Source organism: Aulonocara stuartgranti (genome assembly GCF_965226115.1).
Source record: "Aulonocara stuartgranti genome assembly, chromosome: 6".
NCBI classification, from domain to species: domain Eukaryota; kingdom Metazoa; phylum Chordata; class Actinopteri; order Cichliformes; family Cichlidae; genus Aulonocara; species Aulonocara stuartgranti.
In genome coordinates this window covers 33,803,061-33,822,702 of record NC_138944.1, presented here as the reverse complement: position 1 = coordinate 33,822,702, position 19,642 = coordinate 33,803,061, and the positions used below count along the sequence as shown (strand labels likewise).

Sequence of the window (19,642 nt, the reverse complement as noted above, 5' to 3'; positions counted from 1 at the left end):
AACCAATGAAAAACAGTTGGCTTTATTTCACAATGCAAAATTAATTAAAGACATAACAGATGTAACAGATGTCTGTTCACATTAAACATTTCAGGGTTCACCGAGACAAAGTTCAATTCTGCACCAGTTTAACTTTGAAAAAGGACAAAACATTGCTGCCCTCTAGAGGTCCACATACTAGAGGGAAGGCAGTTATTTACAAGCCTCAGCTCATTGCTAGGAGAAAGAAGCATTGCAAATATTTCAGAACATGTTTTTAATCCCAACATTTAATGCAGTTTGTAATAATAATTACAAATCTGGACAGGTTTTTTTTTGTAACGGGGGTGTGTTTGAAAAGAATGAACTTTTGTATTATATAATTTTTTTTACATCCATCAATTATCCCAAAATTCTTCCACTAATCTAACTGTCCACCTTTACTCAGGAACAATGTCTCCAATCCACTTAAGGTAAGGCGGGTTACCCTGGTCAATAGGCAGGCTGATGACCTCAGCCACCTCATAGGGATGGTTAGAGCTGTGGAGGACAATCCATTATGAGTCAAATAAACAGAGAAAAGCCAGTACTTAAAACTGCGACTGCATGAATCATGACATAATGGAGCAAATGATGAACGCAATGTTCTAGTGCAATCTGTTTTATGTGTTGAATATTAAAACAAACTTACCGGACATATTCAGCAAGAGCGGGTACCTTGGAACTTCTTGTTTTGATCATCTAGATTTGGAAAGACACTGTGTCAAACAGGACTTCAGACATACTACCTTTCCATTTAATCAACTTCATGAAGGAGAAAGCTCATGCTGAACAGTTTAAAATATAGTTTGCCATGTTCTAAGAGACCATGACCTAATATGTCACAGTAAGCAGACAAATAATGGGATCTATCCTGAAACTTGCCTTTATATTAAATACTGAAATGTTGCCCACAGCTGAGAATGGTTATCAGTGCTGTTCCCTCTAACAGTGACTACAGAAAGTAGGACTGAGTCTATCTACTAACAGCTCATATTGACAGTCATTTAGTCACAACCTAAGCTTAAAAACTATAGCTCTTCTATAGAATAATCTTATTTCCAGGTTCAATTTTCTGTCCTCAAGTTACTCTAGAAGTGTCTCGCACTACTTTTTTGAACCATTGCCCTCCTTCACGTCCCATTCTGCAGCAGGTTTACTTCAAGGACCTCTGTTTATTTAGTAGCTTTCATTCTCCCCCCGATTGTGATACATTTCCATCCCTGTTTGCTGTGAAGTATTCCCGGAGCATGATGCTACCACCACCATGCTACATCGCAGGGATGATACCGTAGCCAATAATCAGTGCTTTGTGTTCACCGGTAACAGAATTTGGACTTAAATGCAAAAAATATTAGAGTTTGTCTTTTTTGGTTTTGCTCTTACAAATCATTTGGTTGAAGTTTAGATAATAGCATTTACTTATATTGTTTTCCATTGAACTACTCAACCAAAAAAAACAACAACAACTAACTGTTGGAGCTCAGTTGAGCCACCTTTCAAAAGGTTTCACAATTCTCTCCTGAGGTCTTCTGAAACTCTGTTGGAGGGACAGAGTCTTGATCGCCCCTGTAACCAAGTACCAACATGATTTTGTGACTGATTTCACTCTTGGAAGAGTCTCTGTGGTTTTTAACGTCTTCCATCTCACAATTACTGATGCTGCTTGCTGTGGGGAGCACTCAAGACTTTAGAAATCGGACAACAACTTGGAGTATCACATCAAAGGGTCTAAATACTTCTGTAAATTAGGAATTTTTTCTTTTAAATATTTCACTAATAAATTAAACTATATCAATAATAGGATCTGAAATAATAACAGTCTTGCATTACATTTTGCCCCCAAGACATACAAATGGATTTTAGCTGCATCTAAGCAATATATAACAGTACCCAGAAAGCACTCACCAGAAGCACCTCATTGTCCTCCTCAATCTTCCCCTGCCATTCATATCTGAAGGAACAGCACACAATTATTTTTGGTTATTAAGTACTAGCTTCAGAGTCAGGAAGACTTCTGCTAGTTAGAACAGTATAAATATAGTCTATAATTTACAAAAAACAACACTGGCAAAGAAAGCTCAGTGCAACATGATACTAAAGAATAGCTAATGTGAAACATACATAGATTTGATCGCTGGGACAATGTTGACACAAGCTGCTAGCTTCTTTTCCACAATACCCCTGTGAGAAAGAATAAAAGAATGAAATGAGCACAGATGAAAAACATCTCATGGTCCTTGTATCCAGCTAATGAAGACAGAGAGTTTTTACTTGAACGTGCACATTTGTGCAAGGATCCATCCTGCCTTGTATCAATGGTTCAGACTAGTGGTGGTCTAATAGTGTGGGGGATATACTCTGGAGCACTTAGCTTCAAAAAGAAATGGTTTAAACATCACAGCCTGCCTGAATATTGCAGCTGACCATTTCAGACCCTTCATGACACCTGATGGCAACAAACTGCATCACAAACCTCAAATCATCTCAAGATGGTTTTACTGAACAGGTGACGGTGAGTTCAATGTACACAAGAGGCCTCCACATTCACAAGCTATCGATCCAGTAGAACACCTTTGGAAAGTGGTGGACCAGGAAATTTGCATGAATGTTCTGCAGCAACCATCTCGTCAACACAGGCCAAAATCTCTGAAGAATGTTTCCAGCAGCTTGTTCAATTATTGCCAAAAAAACAGGTCCAACCGAGTAGTTGTAAGGTGTACCTAACAAAGTGTCTAGTGTGCATATATTATAAACAGAACTGTTATTGTGCCATTTGAATCACCTGGCTAAATCTCTAGCAACTGTGTCATTAGGACAGGTGACAAAGGCAGCAGAGTGTGTGCCTGATGTGTACGTCTCAGATGCCATGGAGAAGGCCCTCAGTCCCACGGTCCTCAGCAGCTGGAACATAAACAGGCTCAGGAGCACTGTCTGACAAGAGAAATGAATAAACGTTAGAGCAAAGCATGTTTTTTTTTTTTCATTTTACCTAACTTGATGAGCCAAGTGTTAGAGGAAATCGCACACTCACCAAAAGCAAAGCTTTTAAGGATCCACCCTGTAGTGTCTCTGCTGTGGGCAAACCAATGCGCATTGCCTGAGCAGGTGAGACACACGAAGCTTAGGCTTTTCCCCCCTTTGTTGTAATGTGTCTAAACAGAGTTACATAAGGGTTAGTACTTGAAGCAGCTTGTCACACCATGCAAACACCATGAAAGTCTCTGTTAACTTCCCCACTTTTGCATTCAACACGCTCCACTCAACAAAGCAGACCATAATTTAAGAGAACGGGCTGTAGAAATGCTGCAGCCGGGTTGCATGCTTAGGGTTTGAACTTGCAGGTGAGTTGTGTTTAGCATTGCACTGCTAGTAACCACAGTTAGCTGTTAGCTGCTGGGCGTCGGCAGAAGCTCGTGAGTGTGTGAAAGAGCAACACGGCACGGCAGACTCACTAAAACGCTCTGATAAGTTGTTCAGCTGGATTGCAAAGTGTTGCTATAATGTAAATTCCTTGCAACTTACCTTCTAACCGCAGTCTGTCACTGCCCAACCCCTACAGGAAACCTCCTGTAAACCTTCCTGTCCCTACCTTTCAAAATAAAAGCCCCTGACATGCATGTTGCGTGACAGCGGACTAGACGGAATTGGAATTCAAATTCACATTTCTGCATTTATTAATTTTTTTTTCTGAATTTCGGGAAAATAAATAAATAATAATTTCTAATTAGTTACTTTTCTATAATTTCTACTATCTTATAAGTTTAATTTCATCATTTACACACACATTGGTTTTATCTAACACTCACACACAAGCATTTACCCCAGTGAATGCACTGGAAGAAACCTTCTCATAGGTAGGCCACGTGCTCAGCCAAATGAGCCACAACAGCCCCTACGTCTGACAGAAAACACACTTAACAACAACTAAAACAAATCTTGTAGCTTATAACATTCCCCATATATATTAAATATATTGTATTTAATAGTTGTACCTGACCTTGAATATGTATGTATTATATCCACATGACTGTTGCATGGCAAGCAGTTTAACTGTCAGATGATGGCTGTTCAGGTTTTGTTCCATGAAATAATAGTGTTTATTAATGATTTGACTGCTCACAGAAGTAGCTTTATGAACAGGGCTATACTCTGCTCAGATTCATGTAGATGCTGTTTCACAGTTCAAATGGATAATGACCCAAAGAATACTGCAAAAGCAATAGAAGAGTTTTTTAAGGCAAAGAAACTGAGTATTCTTCAGTGTCAAAACTGATCAGGAAGGCTAGCTCTGTGGTCGGCATGAAGCTGGACACTCTGGTGACAGTGGCAGAGAAAAGGACATTAAAGAAACTGATGGACATTATGAACAATGCTGGGCATCCTCTGCACACGGCCATAAACAATCAGAAGAGTCTGTTCAGTGACAGGTTGCTTCTCCCCAAGACAAGAACTAACAGACTTAAAAACTCCTTTGTCCCACACGCCATCAAACTGTTTAACTCCTCTCTGGAGGGGAGAGGGAGGGGAAACAGGAGGACAAAGGAGGGGGGAACAACTAAGCTGTAGTGCCTCTTCACCTCACTGTACAATACCTTGTGCAATACTTTTTGTAAATAGTCAACAGTGCAATAGACTCAATACTTGAAATGTGCAATTCACTTGTATTTTTATTTTTTATTCCTATTTATTCTATTTATCCCCTTTGTATATTTTATTTATATTTGTCTCTGTATTTATATATGTGTGTGTGTGTGTGTGTGTGTGTGTGTGTATATATATATATATATATATATATATATATATATATATATATATATATATATATATATATATATATATATATATATAACAATTCTGTAACTGTAACTTCGGTCGTTGCTGTGCTTTTTGGAAGTCGAATTTCCCAGAGGAACCCACCCGAGGGATTAATAAAGTTCTATCTTATCTCTTATCTTATCTTAAGTCAGTCACTTGGTCTCAACCCAACAGAGTTACAGTCACTGAATGGTAAATGGTAAATGGCCTGTATTTGTATAGCGCTTTTCTAGTCCCTAAGGACCCCAAAGCGCTTTACACAACCTGTCATCCACCCATTCACACACACATTCACACACTGAAGACAGAAGAGAAGCAGAGAGACCCTCAAATATGTCAAGGCCTGGCAGAGCATCACAAGGTAGGAAACACAGCATGTGATGATGTTTGATTGATTGATTTTTATTTAAGTATATATAAAAAACAATCACATTTAAAATTATGTTCGTTTGGCCAGTTGCATCTGAACCTCTGAAAACCTGGTTTCAAAAAGCAGATGTAATTCCTAAACTCTTAAAGCAATACTTTTGTTAGACCCTTGAATTAATGCTGAACATCTGCAATCTGCAATTGATTGTTTCATTTAAAATCCACTGTGGTGATGTGTAGATTCAACACTGCAAAAATTGTGTATTTGTCAAAAATCCTCATAGAGCTAAATTTACACTAAGCTCATTTTATAGTTCCATGGTTTTGCATTGTTTGCTTAAGTGCATATCATGCTAAAACGCTAAAGTACGGGAAGTGCCCCGCAACAAAAGTCAGTCAATCAGGAAACTGCAAAAGGCAATCACATATGGACTTTTTATTTTAAAAAATACCTGGACTTAAACTTCAATAACTTAACTTTGGGATTTGGCAAACAAACAAACAAACAAACAAAAAAACCTGCCAGATTATCTGAAATTGGCAAAAAGCATGTTTAAGTCAATGACATTTCTATTTTTTAATCACACATAAAGCATATGTCATTTTTATGTGCAGTTTTTTCATTACCTTTAATTTAGATGTAATTTTTTGGGAAGGTGTAGTTTATTTTACTTTGCTGTAAAATTTCCAATTTTTCATTATTTGTGTCTTTTTTTAAAACATCAGACGGAAACATGAAATTCTAAGCAGCTGCTCATGTATGTAACATACACACACACAAATATTCCGAAATCTAGACTTGTGTGAAACGATCAGACATGCAATGGCAGCAGGCAGCCATATGATGGCAGCTTTTATTCAGCAGACAGCGGTATTGTTTATGATCAGCTCTGGTAGTTATAACACACACACACACGCACAATAAATCAAGCCCTGTCAACAGGGTGCCAGCAATGTCTGCGATTGTGCACACAAATTGTGTTTGCTCCATGTGTGTGTTATTTGTGCTTGTGCGTTGTTTCTGTGCGGATGACAGAAGGGCCAGTCTCTTTGATAATATTCACCACCTACTTCACACTTCGCCTGCCTTCACCCCCATTCTTGATTAAAGAAGAAGACAAGCCTGTCGCACGTGTCCACTGAATATCCACACACGCAGGCTCTTACCCATGCACACGCACTTGACATGCACACTTGGGGGGAAGCGGGGGAGACAGATTGAGCTGTAGCTGATGTGAGAGCTCCACCAGGAATGCTTGGACTCGCATAAAGACGAAGCGAGAGGCATTAGAGGAGCTTGTCAAGCTCTTGCAGGAGCAATGAGGAGCGATGGAAGGAGGAGGGATATGTTGGTGGTAGTGGGAAGGGGAGGGGTGGGTGGGGGCTGGTTCCCATAGAAACTGTGCAGTCAGCACATCTGTACGTGTTGTGTGCTGTCCTCTCTCATTGGCATCCCGCGGCCTCTCGCCAACACAGCTGGACATGACAGCGCGCGCTCGCATGTAGAAGACACGCAAACACACGCAAACACACACATGCAGTCATGTACGACTGCTTGCCCTGACCTGATTGCCATAGCGACAGAGACCTCAGCCTGTGTGAGATGTTATCTTGGTAGCCCATGTGAAACAGTTCATATTTGTTTGAGTGTGAAACAGAGAGGGAGTGTGAGAAAGATAGACACCAGGCACACAAGTTGCTACAGGCATGGTGGGGTGGGGGGTGGTGTGGGAGCATGTCTTGCTCCCTCTGTTTCTTCACCAGCTTTTATCCTTCTTTTCTCTCCCTTTGCTCCCATCTCCCTCTGTCTCTCTCCCTCTGTCTCTCTCTCCCCGGAAGCATGAGGAGAATCAATATGTTTTCAATTTGCAGCAGAGCCTTCGTCCTCTGCATTCTAATCAGCCTCCGCTGGCCCTTTAACTTCCAGAGAGAGACAGAGGAAGAAGCAGAGAGAGGAAGAAGAAGAAGAAGCGGGTAAACGTGGACTTCAGCTAAAGATTTCTATATGCAGCTACGAAAAATCTGCGAAACATGTCTTTGCAGTTTCATTGCAGACCACACGAGGTGGACAAATCCAGGCTGTCTAAGGTGTGATTTCTCACTCTTGTCTTTCATCTCCCCTTAAACCTCTACAAATCCACTCAGCATTGTGGAATAATGAGGAACAATGTAACATTTACAACTTTATTCAGCATCGACCCAAAGTTGGTCAGTTGGTCAGTTAAACTGATATCAGTCATGTTGCTCAACCTTCATCACTGGCTGTCTTTGCATCTTTCTACTTAATGCAACTGCTGACATACCGGTAAGAATATCAATCCATCCATTTTCTTCAGCTGTTCCAATTAAGGGTCTCGTTTGCACCCATTGTGCATCGAAATAAAGAGGAAATCTATCAACAAAGGCCAAAACTCAAACCTCCATCCTTATAGCCATCCATCTTCTTATCCAGTTCAGGGTGGCTGGAACCTATTACAGCTGCCATAGGGTGAGAGGTGGGTACACCCTGGACAGGTCGCTAGTCTGTTGCAGGACTAACGCACAAAGACCTTCAACCATCTATGACCAATTTAGAATCAACAGTTAACCTAACCCCACTAATTGCATATCTTTGGACTGTGGGAGGAAGTCAGAGTACTCAGAGAGAGAACCCAGGAGACACAGGGAGAACATGCAAACTCCATACAGAAGGGCCAGATGGTGGAGTCAAACCCCAGGATCTTCTTCCTATGGGGTGACACAAAAATATGGCAATAATAAACTGTGTATTTTGATTTACACCATGTCTCGTCCATCATTTGTAATGGTTTGCATTCAGGCGCTCGCTACAGAAACAACACCACACATCTGAGATGTATTTGTCCCCACTGTATTTATTCCCGTCTTGTGTTGCATGTTTGCACTTGCTGTAAAGACAAAGCCGGCCAAAAACTGCGAATCATGGAAATGTAGTGTTTCCTAAACACTTCACAGTTGCACGTTGCTAATGATTGCCAGATACATATACCTCCATTAATAAGGAATTTTTAGCCTTGTGATTCTTTGATGTTTGTACTCGGTGCACATCTTAGTACTTTTGCTTAAGCCGTGTCTTAGATATTTTTCTAGCAAAGCTGCTGATTATTTGTGCTGATAAATCAGCGGGGACAGCTTTGTACCCAGCCAAGCTTTGGATGCGCTCCAGCTGCTAGTCACCTAACATTGTTCATGCAGAAAATGAATTGAAAATGAATTTCATGGAACCGAGGGAGCCCAAAATAACCCGCTATGCAACTTTAAAGGACGGGCTGTTTTCTTTCTTTCTTTTTAAATGCTCGCATTCCTGCACAATAACTGTGATTAAAGCGAAGGATGAACAGGTGACAGCGGATGAGGCACCGTAATCTCCGTGTAGGCTCGTGTTCTTGGACGAGCGTGCTGTTTTGTCAGTATCATCCACACTCTCGAGGACTCGCCAACACGCCACCACACCGCAAAAACAAACACACTCCAACAGGAAATCAGAAGTAAGAGTGGAAAATTAAGAAAGAGAAAGAGGGGCCAAAATGCTCTCTTTCTGTTCTCCTCTGCACCGTTAATGATGACTTCTGCAGAGAGAGAGCCACCCTGGGACCTTCCTCCTTCACCCAGGAGATGAGAGGAGAGAGAAGTTTCACCTCACTAACAGCAGGGTCTGCCGAGACAATACCTCAGAGGACTGAAGATCCACAGCAATTAGCCCGTCTCTCCCTTTTTTCCCTTCATCACGCCCATCCCTGCACTTATCTGATTATTCAAAAAGCACTCGTGGCTTAAGGATGGATGGCATACATGTTCTCCGGTGATTAGCTTTTTGACCCACAGCCCCGACTGCGGATGCGAGGCTTTTTATAGGTTATGAGTCACCCATCATCTGTAAAAATGTTGATTGCATAATTCAGCACTCCAGTTAAATTGATAATTCATGCATGAAGATTTCAGGCACAAATAAACATGCGTGCAGTTTGTACACTGAGGGGAGAAAAAAAGTGTCTTCTCACGATTCCTTTATTTTTACTTCTGAGGACTGAGATCCCAGTTCATGAGAGCAAACCTGTGTTTGTATTTAACACCAACTCTCATATCCTTGCAGTTAGAAAACACTGATGAGATTAAAATATTAAATTCAGGCAAACTTTGGGGATCTGCAGCAGATTCCACACAGTTTTCGACCCATTTTAATTCAGCGTGCAGGACTTCCTGTGATCTTAATGATGGTTTAATGTGTGAATGTCTGAAAATGAAACAGAGTATGGTTTATTTAAATGATTGGACTCTGGATGTTTCCCCTGTAAATGATAACAATGATAATAATGTTATGCCCTTTTTACTCCCAAAACACGAAGAAGAGGTCAAAAAGAAGAACAGATGGACAAACAGATGTGGATAAGAAACTTTCCTCTGCCTTTCTTTTTTCTTTGTCGCTGCTGCATGAAGCTCCTTACATCGGCTCTGGGGAGAAGTTCACCCAGGTTTTGTGTCATTTTATTTCCTTTCTCCTCTCTTCTTCGCTCTCTTCCTCCCTCCACATTGCTAATTCACCAGCCCACCGCCTCCCTCTGTCTGCCTGTGACTTTGCTCGTGGCGCTGGAACAGAGCAGAGGAGGAACTTTCAAAGTAGGCCAGGTTGCAGCAGGTAACGCAGAGTCATTCATGCAAACTGGAAGCTTGTGATGAGAACGAGAGGAACAGGACACCCTGGATCAGCCTTGGGCAACGAGAGGCAGAAGGGAAAGAGGTGAAGGGCAGGGGGAAAGAAAAGCAGGAGATGGGATAGTGGAAATCTTTGGGGACGTGGCCAAAAAGAAATGTATAAAATGTGTGTTAAAAAGGAGAAAAAAGTGCAATGAGAGATGGAAAGAGAGGAAAGAAGGTGGCTGCATTAGTCTCAATTTGGTGTTTACAAATAAGGCACATGGATGCACATTTTTGAAAAATACTTGTGCAGAAATGAGTTTATTTCATAAAAATTTTGGGAGGTTTTATGAGAAAATGTGAAAAATGGATTTCAATATTTTAAATACAGATGTTTTAAAGACTGAATTTCTTTTCATTTAAGCAAATTCATCAAAAACTCAGAGATGTGCAAAATTCTCTTTGATTTTGTTTTGTTTCCAAGGAGACACTTTTCTAACGTGGTCTTTGGCACTCCAGGCTTTCTGAAGATTGTTCACAGGGTTTATTTGGACATTGATTGCTTTTTCACATTTGTTTACACATGACCAACTTGAAATTGTAGCTTTAGGAACTTTATTGCTAGAAAAATATTGCAAAAAAGAATCACTTTTTCCCATTTCTCCAGGTGAATCTATGAAAAATGCTAAAGGTAACAGTTTGACAGACATACAACGGTATTTTCACACTACACTGTGAAAAAGAAAGAGCTGTCAGTCAAAACCTGCCACATTTCAGCACGTTATGTGGTGAGTCCTTAAAAATATTTGAGAAAACTCCAAGTTGAGGACAAGAGAAGTGGCCGGTCAAAAAAAAGTATTTACAGCAGAGAGCAAACTGACTGGCAAACATGTCCAGATGTACTCTGCGCCTCGCCCTATGGCATCTAGGATAGGCTCCAGATAAGTGGAAGAGAATGGATGGATGGATTGAGTACAGTATCTGAAAGTCATTTTTGTAAGAAAAAGGAAAAATCTAGCAAAGACCTAAAACAGCACCTGAGATGTGCATCTACTGTTCACTGAAGCCTCGTCAGAAACAGGCTCAGTGGAAGGGAAGCTGTGAAGAAGCGCTTTCTAAGAAACCTGGAGAAAATTACACCAAAACCTGGACTGAAAATCAGTGGCAGCAAGTCTCATGGAGTGATGAATCCAAATTTGAAATTTTTGGTTTATCTGTCAATATGTACAGAGCAGGTCAGGAGAGAGGTACAGCGGTGCATCTGCATCCATCTATAAAACATGATGGAGTCTCTGTCATGGTTTGTCAGAGATGATTATAAACACAGAAATGTATCGTCTAATTTGATCCACTATGCAAAGGAGAGTGTAGATTGGCACTGGCTTCACTGTTCAGCATGACAATGATCCCAAACACACTGCTGATATAGTATCTTGATAGAGATGCAACAACAGGCAGCCAACATCCAAAGAAAAGCTTTAAATGTCTTTCAAGAAGCCTGGACAACTATTCCTGAAGACTACCCAACGAAATGAGAAGATAGCTTTTGCCAAAGAGAGTTCAGGCTGCATTGGAGAATAAAAACATTGACTTTGAAGCTTTACTGCATTTTCATTTATGTTTGCAGATCTCCGTAAAGGGGAACTCCAGGCCTCAAGGCCGGTGTCCTGCAGGTTTTAGATATCACTCTGGATCAGCACACCTGAATCAAGTGATTTGTTCATTACCAGGCTTCTGGAGAACTTCAAGACATGCTGGGGACTTAATTTAGCCATTTAAATCAGCTGCGTTGGATCAAGGACACATCTAAAACCTGCAGGACACCGGCCCTTGAGGCCTGGAGTTCCCCCACCCCTAAAAAGTATAAGTGTACCTATTTCCTATTTTCCAAGCAAAGTATAAAGAAATTTAAAGAATAAAAAAATTCTTAATTGTTTTTCTAATTCAGGATTGCAGGGCTGAGCCCTATACTAAGCATTATAAGGCAAAAGGCAGAGTGCAGACCAGATAGGTCAACAGTTCAGACTGACACATTCACACCCACAGCCAGTTTAGAATAATCATTGTGATTTACGTGCACGTCTATGGGAGGAATCCATGCACAGAGGCACAAAGAACATGCAAACCCCACACAGAAAGGCCCCAGCCCACTGGTGGATGTGAATCCAGGACCTTCTTGTATTGAAGGCAGCAACTTCAAATACCACACTCCTACTCTTCCCCCTTTGTGAGTGTGGACGCTTCATCTCTTTGCTCTCTAAATGCTTTGCTTCTTTTATTGATTTTTACCGATTTTTATGCTAATTTTTTCCCTTTTTTTCCATATGAGCTTACCTGCGATAGCTTCTGGACACTTATAGATCATTAGGACTAAAGTGTTCTTAACAGAAACAGCAACATTTTTATAGTTACCTTATCCTCAGCGCTCCGTGTGTCTGTGGCCTAGACACAGCTGAAGCCTGATTACAGCGTCTGGGCACCGAGCAGCCTCGATAGCCTAGAAAGGTGCTAACCGCTAGGCTAACTAGCAACAAGATGCCTTCCCTCTCCACAGATGACTACCACAGCCTCCTGCAGAAGATTGCAGCACTGGAGACAAAAATTCATCGCTTAGAAGTAAACGTGGAGGTAAATGGACTGTGTGGAAATGAAACAACCTTGCCTTTGACTCAAAACAATGGCGATGAGCAAGCTAGCACACAGCTAAGGAGCACAGATAACATGACCAAGAAAGTAGACTTTGTGCACTACTATAAATCCTCAAGCGATAATCCCCCCTTGGACTGTCTTGGTGCAAAACCAAGACATAAATCATGTCTCCTGGAAGGGGGAGGACGTACCACAGGCAGGGCACAGCGAGCTGAAATCTCTGAAACCGACTGGCCTTCACTTCCTACGAGACAGAGAAGCTCTTCTACCCCTGTATACGGGAGGAAACAGGACTGGACAACCGTGAATAGGAAGGTTAACAACAAACCTTCAAAACAACTGAATGTGAAACTGCAGAACAGATTTGCTCCACTATCAAAGGACCCTGGATCTATATCAGACAACCATCCATCTAAAAGTAGCGAAGTAAGGCCTGAAAATCCACGGGGAAAGCTAAAGGCTAGGCCTGAAACGCTGATTGTGGGTGACTCTGCTGTAAAGGATGTACAAAGCATGTGCGGTAAGAACACTAAAGTCCTCTGCTTTCCTAACGATATGGTCAACATCCTGAAGGAGAGAATTCTTCAAATTGCAGATGAATATCCAACTGTGACAAACATTGTCCTGCATACAGGGTCAAACGATGTGTCCAAACAACAATCGGAGGTTCTGAAACGGGACTTTATTGGATTATTAAACACTGTAAACTCTCTGAATGCAGCTGTATTCATCAGTGGACCTGTACCGCCGGTCAGAGGAGGAGATGAGAGATTCAGCAGGCTGTTTACACTGAATAAATAGCTTATATCAGCATGTGCTGACCACTCAGTGCATTTTATCAACAACTTTAATATTTTTTGGGAACGCAGGCATCTGTTTAAAGCAAATGGATTTAATTTTAACAAGTCAGGGGTGAAACTGTTCACCTCCAACTTGTTTTATTCCATACATCATCCATCTGTGCTTGGAGCCAAGGCTGAGATAAACGAGGAGTTATCTCATAAAGAGGAACAAACAGTACTCCAAGAACAGACAAAGCCCAGCAGAAACCTTGAGGAGGAGCTCCATCTGCCCCCACCCAGGAAGAGCCTCAGAAAGGAGAGACATCTGAGGCAAGAAGAGGCAAGAAGAGGGGTCCCTATTTGCCTCCAACTCTCTCAACAACACCAACGACCAGGACCAGGATCTTCCCCAGTCCCCCAAACCCCTGACAGGCCATCACCCCCATCACCCTCCTCCCCCTCCCTTTCTCCCTCCTCCCCACACCTGAAATTCACTGAAGAGATGATGGAGCGGGTCAATGCTGGGCTCAGATCTATCCCCCGGCCCAATCCCTCTTTGTCCCCCATAAACCCCCCACCAAAGCAGCCAAAGGTTCGCCACCGAGCCCCACCCTCAACAGAGCAATCGAAGTCACATTGCCCAGCCTCGCCCCCCTTAGTTCCTCCTTACCACCTTCATGCTTTGTCTCCGCAGTCTGATGTGTGATGTGTGGAGGGTCCGGGCTGCGAGGATTATGGCAGTGGTGACTTTTCCCAGGAGAAGCTGGGACCCTGTTTACTAGAAGGTTTTAAAATTTCTGTACTTTTAGGTGACAGAAGGAGACATGTGGCCTGGTCAAAACACAGAGAGCTGCACTCTAAAAGATCTTTAAACATAGTAAACATACCTTGTGTGCCACAGACTGCTCCCAAACACGAGGGGACAAGTAATGCCTCTAAAACACTTAAGTTGGCTTTATTAAACGTTAGATCTTTAGCTGGGAAAACATTTTTAATTAATGATTTAATCACTGAGCACAGCCTTGATTTTATGTTTTTAACTGAAACTTGGTTGGACCAAAATAACAGTGGAGCTGTTCTCATCGAGACGACCCCTCCTAACTACAGTTTTATCAGTGAGGCCAGGGTGAGCAGGAGAGGAGGAGGGGTTGCTGTCTTATTTAATGAATCATTTCAATGTAAGCAGCTATCTCCTGGAAGTTTTCAGTCTTTTGAATATGTGGCTTTACAGTTGAAGTTGTGTTTCTTAATGTTTACAGGCCTCCCAAATACTGCACAGACTTTTTTAATGACCTCAGTGAACTGCTGTCTGTGATCTGTGTTGATTTCGACTGTGTAATTATTGTTGGGGATTTTAACATCCATGTGGACAACCCTCAGGACAAAGGGACTAAAGACCTGAGTAACACTCTGGGCAACTTTGGGCTTACTCAGCATGTAACAGAGGCCACACATAATAGAGGACACACTCTTGACCTACTGATCTCCAAGAGCCTGAGCATTTCAAACATTACTGTGTCTGATGTGGGCTTATCTGATCATTACTGTGTTTTCTTTGAAAGTAAAATCTCAGCCCACACAAATATATCAACAGCAGTGATCACAAAACGGTGTATAACTGAAGACAGTAGTGAGATCTTTAACCAGGTCTTCCCATTAACACCTGACCTGTCCAAAGGTTCAGTCAATGAGCTCGTCAATAGCTTTAATGCAAAAATGTTAAATGTAATGGATACTATTGCTCCCATTAAGGTGAAGGTTATCTCTGGAAGGAAAAAGTCTCCATGGAGAAACTCCACACTGGTGAAAAATGAAAAAAGAGAGTGTAGGAAAGCTGAGCGCAGATGGAGAAAAACAAACCTCCAGGTTCACTATGACATCTATAAAGAGAAACTTCACAATTATAATTTACAACTGAGGAGTGCAAGAAGGTCCTACTTCTCTGACATCATCACTAAAAACAGCCATAATGCTCGGGTCTTATTTTCTACAGTTGACAGGCTAACAAACCCTCCTGTGCCAGTGGCAGCTGAACTTCATTCAACCATGGCCTGCAATGACGTTGCCAAATTCTTCACAGACAAAATCCAAAAGATTATACAAGCAATTGGTACATCAACAGCAGATCCAGGATATGTACTGTGTCCACCGAAAAACTGTTTAAACACCATGAAAAAGTTTCACCCTATTAACAGCAAAGACCTGGAGGACATCTTAGGTCAACTGAACTCCTCCTCTTGCTGTTTAGATGTCCTGCCAACAAGTTTTTTCAAAAAGGTCTCAAAGACTTTAGAGTCAGACCTGTTACAGATCGTCAACTTTTCTTTAATATCAGGTGTGTTTCCAGAATCACTAAAAACTGCTGTAATCAAACCTATACTGAAAAAGGACAATCTTGACAAGACACAAATGAACAACTACAGGCCGATCTCAAATCTCCCATTTTTAAGTAAGATCATTGAAAAAGCAGTTTCTCAACAGCTCAGTTACTTCTTAAAACAGAATAACTGCTACGATGCCTTCCAGTCAGGTTTTAGACAGAACCACAGCACTGAAACTGCTCTGACCAAAGTGTTTAATGACATATGTCTGAATACAGACTTTAACTGCCATAAATGTAAATTATGTCAGTTTGTTTAATTTATTGTGTTCATTTATGTTATTTATTTTATTTATTTATTGTTCCTTTTGGGGTAGGAACTAAGGTTCATTCTGTGTTGCACACAGGCCTTTTTAAGTGACGTAAAGGGAAGTAAAAAGCATGTGCAAGAAGCTAAGTTAATAAGTTAACTAAGGCAGAAGAAGGAATAAATAAGCAGTTTAAAGTAAAAGAAAGCTGCAAAGAAGAAGAAATTGGGAATTATTTTTGTTAAGTTTTGTTGCTGAAGCGGACTCATTCCCTCACGGTTACGTGCAGCCAGCGAGGTACGTTAACTGTGTTTGTTTATCGCATATTTGTTAACTTGGGTTTAAATGTTTATTTGTAATATTTATGTTGGTCATTCTGTACTTTTATGTAATAACAGTTTGACGGTGGATTTTATGGTGTTTCTGAGGAGAAGTGTGACAGAAGAATAAATCCATCTGTGAATGAAGAACCGTGGTGTCGTGTATTAACTGGAGGGAGTGATACAGACAGTGGAAAAATGTCAGTCTTAGTTCTACTGGATCTCAGTGCAGCATTTGATACAGTTGACCACAACATATTACTCAAACGACTGGAGAACTGGGCAGGTCTTTCAGGAACTGTACTAAACTGGTTCAAAACATACTTAGAAAACAGGAAATACTTTGTATCAATAGGTAACTTCACATCTGAGCAGACAAGCATCACATGTGGAGTTCCCCAAGGTTCCATCTTGGGACCCCCTCTGTTTAACATTTACATGCTCCCACTGGCACAGATTATAAAGAACAACAAAATAAACTATCATAGCTATGCAGATGACACACAAATATATATCACAATGTCACCAGGAGACCGAGGCCCTGTACAGGCTCTTGGTAAATGCATTGAGGAAATTAATGACTGGTTGTGCCACAATTTTCTCCAACTAAACAAAAACAAAACTGAGGTAATAGTCTTTGGTGCCAAAGAAAAACGATTACAGGTCACCAGAGAACTTCAATCTATACATCTAAAAACCACAAACCAGGCAAGAAATTTGGGTGTAGTGATGGATGCAGACCTAAACTTAGAAAAACACATTAAGACAATAACAAAATCAGCTTACTATCACCTCAAGAATATTTCAAGGATAAAAGATCTGATGTCTCAACAGGACCTGGAAAAACTAGTCCATGCATTCATTTTTAGTAGGCTTGATTACTGTAACAGCATCTTTACAGGTCTACCTAAAAAATCAGTCAGACAACTACAGCTCATTCAGAACTCTGCTGCTCGAGTCCTCACTAAGACCAAAAAAGTGGACCACATCAGTCCAGCTCTGAGGTCTTTACACTGGCTGCCTGTCCGTCAGAGGATAGACTTTAAAGTTCTGATGCTGGCCTATAAAGCTCTGAATGGTTTAGGACCAAAATACATCAGTGACCTCCTGACCCAGTATGAACCTTCCAGATCCCTCAGGTCATCTGGATCCGGTCTTTTATCAGTTCCCAGAGTCAGAACCAGACACGGAGAAGCTGCATTCAGCTTTTATGCTCCTTATATCTGGAACAAACTCCCAGAAAGCCTCAGATCAGCTGAAACACTCAGTTTATTTAAATCCAGGTTGAAGACTCACCTATTCTCAGCTGCATTTGAATAAAGCACCAAATCCACACTTTAAGCTTAAATTTCAAAACTTACACTAACTACTGATCTTATCTATTTCTGATTTTATCTGTTTTGATTTTATATACTGTTTTGTTTGTTTGTTAAGCTTAAATTTCAAAACTTACATTAACTACTGATTTTATCTACTGTTCTGATTTTATCTGTTTTGATTTTATATACTGTTTTGTTTGTTTGTTTGTTTGTTTGTTTGTTTGTTTGTTAAGTGGGTTTAGAGCTCTGGGTAGCTCCCCAACTGGGTCTAGACTGGGTCTAGAGAGTATTTTAAATTCAGGGAATTTAAAATAGAAAGTAGCTCGTCCACAGAAGGACTGGTAGCTCCCCTTACGATAAGGGTTCAGATCGCGCGAACAGGTGTGAAATGTGTGTGCTTAGTTAGTTAGTTTGTTTGCTTGTTTTAATCAATTTTAAATCATGCTTTTTATTTGTTTTTGTTTCTAATGTCTCTGTAAAGCACTTTGAATCACCTTGTTGTTGAATTGTGCTATACAAATAAATTTGCCTTGCCTTGCCTTGCCACACTGCTGCCCAGGGGTTCAACAATTTATTCTAATTAGTGGACTTCATTTTCAATCGCACTTATATCATTAAAAAAACCATGAATCTAGAGAAATGTCAGAACTCAAGGGAAAAGTCCCAAAACCAATACTAATTATTTGTAATCCTGGGCTCTGTAGAGACACTGCATTATAATCAAATATGATTCTACAGTCAGGGGTGCACATAAGTGGACCAGATAAGAAGCTGCAACGCGTGTTCGCATACATATAAAAGGCAGTGTTTTTGTCCGCTGGAGTGGGATTTTCACGGCACATTCTGCACCACATCTCTGTGCGTTCATCCTTTTTTTGAAGCCAGCTCACTTCCTGCAACCACTTTTCCAAGAATACGCGCTTGGGGTTCGCACTCCTTCTGACATTTCTTTGGAGGTGGAGGAACACCAAAGTAATTGCTTAAAGGAGCTTCTTCGACATCTTTAAGAGTTCTAAGCAAATGTCTGTCCTCCTCCAGAAAATCTTATGTACGCAAACGCGCGTTGCACTTCTTATGCAGGATTTGCTTATTTCAGCGAGACAAAGCTGCATCACGTGTTATCTACATGTACTCCGATAACATGGCTCAGCAGAAAAAGAGTCTGGGTGCTAAACTGGCCTGCATGGAGGTCGGACCTGTCACCCACTGAAGACATTTGGTGCATTATGAAATGAAAACAGAGGTTCAGCTGAAATCCTGTCTGGGAAGAATGGGAAACATTTGTAAATCTACAGAGATGGTTTCCTCAGTTCCCAATCAGAGTGTTGTTAAAAGACGTGAAAAAAGATGTCTTTGAACCAGCTTCTTCTTTTTAAGCCTTCCATCAAACAAAAAGGAAACTTATTATTTTATATTTTCCACTCTCATAAAACCCACTTCCAGATGAACCGAATCAACTTTCTTGGAAATTCCTTGTACTTTATACAATCCAGTACTCTAATAATAGAGTTTAGATGATTTGCAGAGGAAAATCTACACAGAAAGCAAATGTTTTGGAATCAGGGTCACATTAAAGCACTTTAAATGCAGTGTGCATCCCTCTGTACCCATCTGCTATTGATTGAGATCATAAAGTCAGCAGGAAAGTGTTTACTGAGGTCATACATCAAGTGAGCAATGGGGTCACTTTCCCCACAGAGAATCTGAATTCTTTTTGCAATCAAAGGAGTCACCCTCTTCTGAAATGGTAAAGAAATACATTTGAAAACATTTTTAATGTGTCTTTATATACAGTTTCTGGTTTGACTTTTTTATAGTGGTTTATAAGAACTGTTGATATAGCAACGCTGATGTTGTCACTTCTCTGGTTAAGTCCCAGTACAAACGCATTGGGACGTGGTTAGAGATCAGTTGTGCAGCCACGATTATGTAGATGTGTAACTGTGTTTCCTGATTAGGCTGTCAACCTTGCAAGATTTTGGTGCGCATAAATGCAATAACGCGTGAAAGAATTTAGCTCCTGCGCCACTTTCCGAGTGACCAAGCCCAGAAAAACAAGTGGACGTGTTCACAGTCCAGACCCTAC

At 40.9% G+C, this 19,642-nt stretch overlaps 1 protein-coding gene across 3 annotated transcripts; it reads right to left on the bottom strand.

Moving 5' to 3' along the window:
- Positions 1-6: 6 nt before the first annotated feature.
- Positions 7-3,646, bottom strand: LOC309707757 (protein CutA homolog). 3 transcript variants are annotated; one of them, XM_082535264.1, is made up of 7 exons: positions 3,544-3,646; positions 3,053-3,173; positions 2,804-2,952; positions 2,143-2,202; positions 1,927-1,972; positions 671-720; positions 7-519 (listed from the first exon to the last, which is right to left on the bottom strand). In XM_082535264.1, the coding sequence occupies exons 2-7, from the start codon at positions 3,113-3,115 to the stop codon at positions 420-422; spliced, it is 468 nt and encodes a 155-aa protein (XP_082391390.1). In that variant the 5' UTR covers positions 3,116-3,173; positions 3,544-3,646; the 3' UTR covers positions 7-419. The 3 variants fall into 3 exon arrangements, with proteins under 3 accessions (XP_082391390.1, XP_082391391.1, XP_082391392.1); XM_082535265.1 differs by having other exon boundaries at positions 3,053-3,118; positions 3,544-3,618; XM_082535266.1 differs by lacking the exon at positions 3,053-3,173 and having other exon boundaries at positions 3,544-3,621.
- Between the last annotated feature and the right edge of the window lie 15,996 nt (positions 3,647-19,642).

What these genes read in the sequence shown, in the direction of transcription:
- LOC309707757 (XM_082535264.1), bottom strand. Translation starts at nt 3,115, where the DNA reads ATGCGCATTGGTTTGCCCACAGCAGAGACACTACAGGGTGGATCCTTA. An exon ending in CCTTAAAAGCTTTGCTTTTG is followed by an intron (nt 2,953 to 3,052) that starts GTGAGTGTGCGA and finishes TTCTCTTGTCAG; the next exon opens with ACAGTGCTCCTGAGCCTGTT. An exon ending in AGGACAATGAGGTGCTTCTG is followed by an intron (nt 721 to 1,926) that starts GTGAGTGCTTTC and finishes TTCCAAATCTAG; the next exon opens with ATGATCAAAACAAGAAGTTC.